The following is a 4,941-nucleotide window of genomic DNA, read 5'->3' on the forward strand; positions in this document are numbered from 1 at the left end:
AACAGACGTTCACAGGCACATTTACATCACTAAACTTCAAAAATTAATTAAATAGATACAATTTTTAAAATACATAAAAGGTTTAAAGTTTTGTTTATTGTGAAAAGTAAAAGTCGCAGTCATGGTCATTAAAATGTACTCATAATTTGCAAACGCTCATAAGTCATGACCCACCGCTCTTTTTTACATAAGCTTCCGTTACAGGTGAAAAGTATTGAAGGTTTTTCAGGGCATCGAAACAGCCTCAGAGTGGGAGATCTTAACTCTCCCCCAGCCCTCAAAGCGCACGAAGACGTGCTTGGGCTAACTGCTGTCTTTCAAACCCGAGACAGCTTTGTGATTGGCTGATTTGGCGCGGGTCACCGCCCCCGTTGCCCGACAGCACCGTTGAAATGACACCGTGGGAAAGCTGAGCGCTTCAAACAGAGGCGCTCCGGGCAAACCTGGGCAGAAGCGAGTTTGGCTCACAAAGCTGACGCACTGAAGGAACTACTGCGCACGAATCAAAATGAAGAGGAATCACGATTTTAGCTCCTCGGACAGCGAGCTGGATGAAACTATTGAAGTGGAGAAGGAGAGCGCAGATGAGAATGGGTAAGTCATTTGGCCCTGAAGTGTTTCCTTCCTCTGAAGTGGTTCAAGTTTGTGAATATCTCTGTAAAACTTTACTGTGCGGATATTGACCAAACCTCCCCGTTCCACCTTCTTTCAGGAATATGAGCTCCCCTCTCGGCTCCATGTCTCCCTCAACATCCACTCAGGTGCAGGCGAGGAAAAGGCGTCGAGGAGTAAGTGAATTTATCTTTCTTGACCTTGTTTGTCACCAAATGTCACATTTAGCAGGTCTCATCTCTAATCTTTAATGATCTTTTCTCAGATTATTGAGAAGCGACGCCGTGACAGAATCAATAACAGCCTCAGCGAGCTCCGCAGGCTGGTTCCCAGCGCCTACGAGAAACAAGTACGCGAAGTCTCCCAGCCTAATGAGCAGTTAACACTCAGGAAAGCTCACTGTTTACCTAAAATCTGTTGGATTGTTAAAATCTTATCTTTTCCATTTTCTTTCCTCCCTGAAGGGTTCAGCCAAGCTGGAGAAAGCAGAGATTTTGCAGATGACTGTTGATCATCTGAAGATGCTTCATGCTGCTGGAGGCAAAGGTACACTTATTAATTTTAAATATGTTTAAATGAGACACACATAGCTGGTCTGACCAGATCAGCAGTGGAAGTAGTCTCTTTTTGTGTGACTGATATGTCATTATCCCAAAAGCAAGGGCTCAATGGTTCATAACGGTTTCTTTTTTAAAGTTCAGAGGAGTTGGCGGTTATAGAATCTAATTTACTGTCTTCTTCAGGTTACTTTGACGCCCACGCCCTCGCGATGGACTACCGTGGTTTGGGTTTCAGGGAGTGCCTGGCTGAGACGGCTCGTTATCTGAGCATAATCGAAGGCTTGGACAGCGCAGACCCTCTGCGGATCCGTCTAGTCTCTCACCTCAACAACTACGCCAGTCAGCGTGAGGCTCACTCCGGCCTGAGTCACCTGGCGTGGGGTTCTGCTTTCGGATCCCCCGCTGCCCACCTCACACACCCCCTCCTCCTCCAGCACCAACAGGGTGCACCGCTGGCGCCTCTACCCCGCAGCACCACCAGCAGCCCACAAACTCCTCTGTCATCCACCTCCAATTCATCGCCGTCCTCCTCCTCGCCGTCATCCTCCGCGCTGGTTGCAGAGACTCACATCCCGGGCAGGCGCAGCGGCAGCGTCACCCCACACTCCGATCAAGGTCCGATCAGGATTCCCTCCACCACTGCCGCTCCCACCACCGTCCTGCATCCTGCTCTGGTCCCCTCGTCGGCCTCCAAGCTCTCCCCTCCACTCCTCTCCTCTCTCTCGGCGTTCCCCTTCACCTTCAGCACCTTCCCCCTCATCTCACCCACTACTGCCATCAGCCCCCCGACCCAGAACTCCGGCGTGGCCAAACCCTACAGACCCTGGGGTATGGAGATAGGAGCTTTCTGACTAAAATGAAAACTCAATCTGCGCACAGACTCGACTCACTTCCCAGCTGAGCTGGACTCAAGGACTCAAATTCTTTATTTTCCTGCTAAGAAAGTGCTATTTTTTTCTATGGTGATGATGATGATGATGACATCCCACAGAGGATATACCTAGTTATAGTTCTTTTTTTTTTAATCATCTGTAATGTTTTTTTTTTTGTTGTTGTTGTTCTTTGTATAGAAGAGAAGAAAAAATCAGTGACGAGGGAGACCGTGACTAAAAGGCAACAAGTGTGATTTACTATGTTGATTGATCTCTGTTCCTGCCCACCCCTTTTAGAAGTTTCACCCACTGTAGTCAGTCTATCAGGAATGGCTTTTCCAGATGGTCAAGCAGCCTGTCGAGTTCCTGGGTGAAAGGGGGGGGGACACTTTCACCCTGGAACTCGGGTGTTGGTACCACAGTTACAGGGGATTGAGAGTCACCCCCTATTTACAACATTTTATGGGGTGGAATAACCAAAACCAGGTGCTCGTCTGACTGATAGTGGGAGCAGACGTCAGCTACCAGCTTGGTTAAAACAAAGCTAAATGTGATTTACCCACAGCCTCCAGTGTTCATGTAAAGCGTTGTTATTTAAACTCACTTCCCTCAACTTAAACTTCCTCTCTACAATAAATCCTGTCCTTAACAATCAACTGATTAACAGCTTTTTAACAGCTATAGCAAAGTTCCTGCTTCTTCCTAATGTAAAAGATGTTAGGCTGTTTTTTTTCTTCTTATCACCTAGTCTCAAAAGTTTTTTTGCATCAGCGTTTAGAGTCAGAAGTTACCAACAGGAAGCTCATCTCCGTCTGTAAGAACAGTTGTAGTAAATAAAAAGTAAATAACATCATTACATTTCCAAAGCCTGTAGACAGATTTCTAAATGCAATTGCTTTATTTCCAGGTGATGTTTTGGTGTCTCCTAGCAAACCTCACTGTGACTGTGTGCATTTCATGGTTGTACAAAACACAAGCAAGCGCTGACAAATCAGATTTGCCTGCTTTTCAAAGGTCTTGCTGGTGGTAACGACAAGTTCCTTGCAATAAAAAAAGAGTTCTGATAAATCACCTGCGTATTTGTTCAAGTGTGCTGGGATTTTATTCATTGCGGTGTGAATGTGCTTTGGTGTGGTATGGTACGTGTGTTTGCTTGTTGATGCCTCCAGTTGTTTGTGTGTGTGTGTGCAGTACATGGCGACGCCTGGTATCAGATGAGGCTGCTTGTTTCTCTCAGCAGTCCTCTGTGTGTGCACAGGAAACCATTAACAAGGAGGGGATATCCTGGACAATAGCAGCCTGCCTGGCCCCATGTGCTCCGTGGGAACTAGAGGAGGGAAAAAGGAGGGAGGAAAGGTTGGAAGAGGATGAAGGAGGAAAGTAAGGAGGGATGGAGTATTGGGTAGCAGATGAAGAGAAAAGGGCGAAGAAAGCAATGGGAGGGGTGGCAGAGTCAAAGGAGAGAGGGAGCAGGAACCTGTGAGAAAGGAAGTGTGCATCAAAGGTTTTTGTCTCTTTGCCATCATTTCAGCTTGCACCAGCTGCACCTTCTGTTCTCAGCACAGTGGCCCAAATAGTCGGCCCGGTCGCCTGCGTAACTCTGACTCTTTTATTTCTTTGCTGTCGCCTCTCTCCGCTTCTGTCTAGTCATCCTCCTTTCATTTCCTGATGATGATGCAGAGCCAGGTAGTGATGTAAGCCTCTCTGTGCAGCCGAAAGGCAAGATCAGTGAAGTGGAGCGAAGACAGCTTGTCTTTTGTCGCCCTCAACTGGTCATAAGTGGTGCTTCAAGTCGTCGCGGGCAAAGGATGTTTTGTTAATCACAGCAAAATGGGAATATTTCACAAGGAAAAGGACTGAAAGAAGTTAAGGAAACCTATTATGCGTAATGAAATCTTATATTTTTTTAGGTTAAAGCAATACAGCAAAAATGCACATTATTCTAATAGCATTAGAATGTTTTCTTGTTATATTAATCCACTGAAAAAGTACATTTTCAAAGTTTATTTTAAAAATGTTTTAGAGCAGATAATAGTACAAACAGATAAGAGTATAAACACTCTCTATAGATGTAATGGAAATGCACAGGCATTTATGCTGTACTTCTATGTCTCCATATAATCTTGATGAACGTTTTAAAAAGCTGGTCGTGTATAATAAACAAGTTGGAACCATACAACTCAAATTAAAGCCTCGTAAACTGCCCTTCTACTTGTCATAGCAGGAAAAGCTAATGTGCAAATACGGTCTTCATTATTCTCACTTTCCTTTTATAACTGGGGCTGATGTCAGATTTTCACTTTATGCTTTTTTGTGATCAAATAACAACGTTAACTCAAAATCTGCAGACAGTTATTAAAAAAACAAAAGGCGCTCAATCAAATTCATCATTAGAGGCTGTGATTTTTTCTTTCTTCATGATTTTATGTGTAGTTAGGGACCATCTAATCTGTAATGTTTTATCTATGTTTATGACTTTGTGTCTCTTTTTCTTTGGTGTTTGTGTAAAACAGCTGACTGCAGCACTATGCCCATAACAAATGCCAGAGAAGTTACTTTAGTAGCCTTAAACTGGTTCAGGTATTGATCTCTCACCCCAACCAGTCGGGCAGATGGCCGCCCCTCCCTGAGTCTGGATCTGCCCAAGGTTTCTTCCTGTTAAAAGGGAGTTTTTCCTTCCCACTGTCGCCAAAGTGCTTGCTCATAGGGGTCATTTGATTGTTGGGTTTTTCTCTGTATGTATTATTGTAGGGTCTACCTTACAATATAAAGCTGTTCTCTGATTCGCTCACACTAATGCTAAGTTTTGCAGAACAAATAAATACATGATAAATGTTAAAATAATACATAGGTAGAGTCAGTAAAAATCAGTATTTTTTGTTACTTATTTATATCTA

General features: G+C 44.3%; 1 protein-coding gene across 1 annotated transcript; it reads left to right on the top strand.

Annotated features, from left to right (window-relative positions):
* Nucleotides 1–444: 444 nt before the first annotated feature.
* hey1 (hes-related family bHLH transcription factor with YRPW motif 1) lies at nt 445–3,079 on the top strand. Its single transcript, XM_085346225.1, has 5 exons — nt 445–594; nt 713–788; nt 878–961; nt 1,077–1,158; nt 1,356–3,079. The coding sequence occupies exons 1-5, from the start codon at nt 509–511 to the stop codon at nt 2,021–2,023; spliced, it is 996 nt and encodes a 331-aa protein (XP_085202351.1). The 5' UTR covers nt 445–508; the 3' UTR covers nt 2,024–3,079.
* The last annotated feature ends 1,862 nt before the right edge of the window (nt 3,080–4,941 follow it).

Source organism: Diplotaxodon limnothrissa, linkage group LG22 (genome assembly GCF_057381915.1).
Source record: "Diplotaxodon limnothrissa isolate DT_005_m linkage group LG22, D_limnothrissa_male_GT1.1, whole genome shotgun sequence".
In the NCBI taxonomy this organism is placed as follows: domain Eukaryota; kingdom Metazoa; phylum Chordata; class Actinopteri; order Cichliformes; family Cichlidae; genus Diplotaxodon; species Diplotaxodon limnothrissa.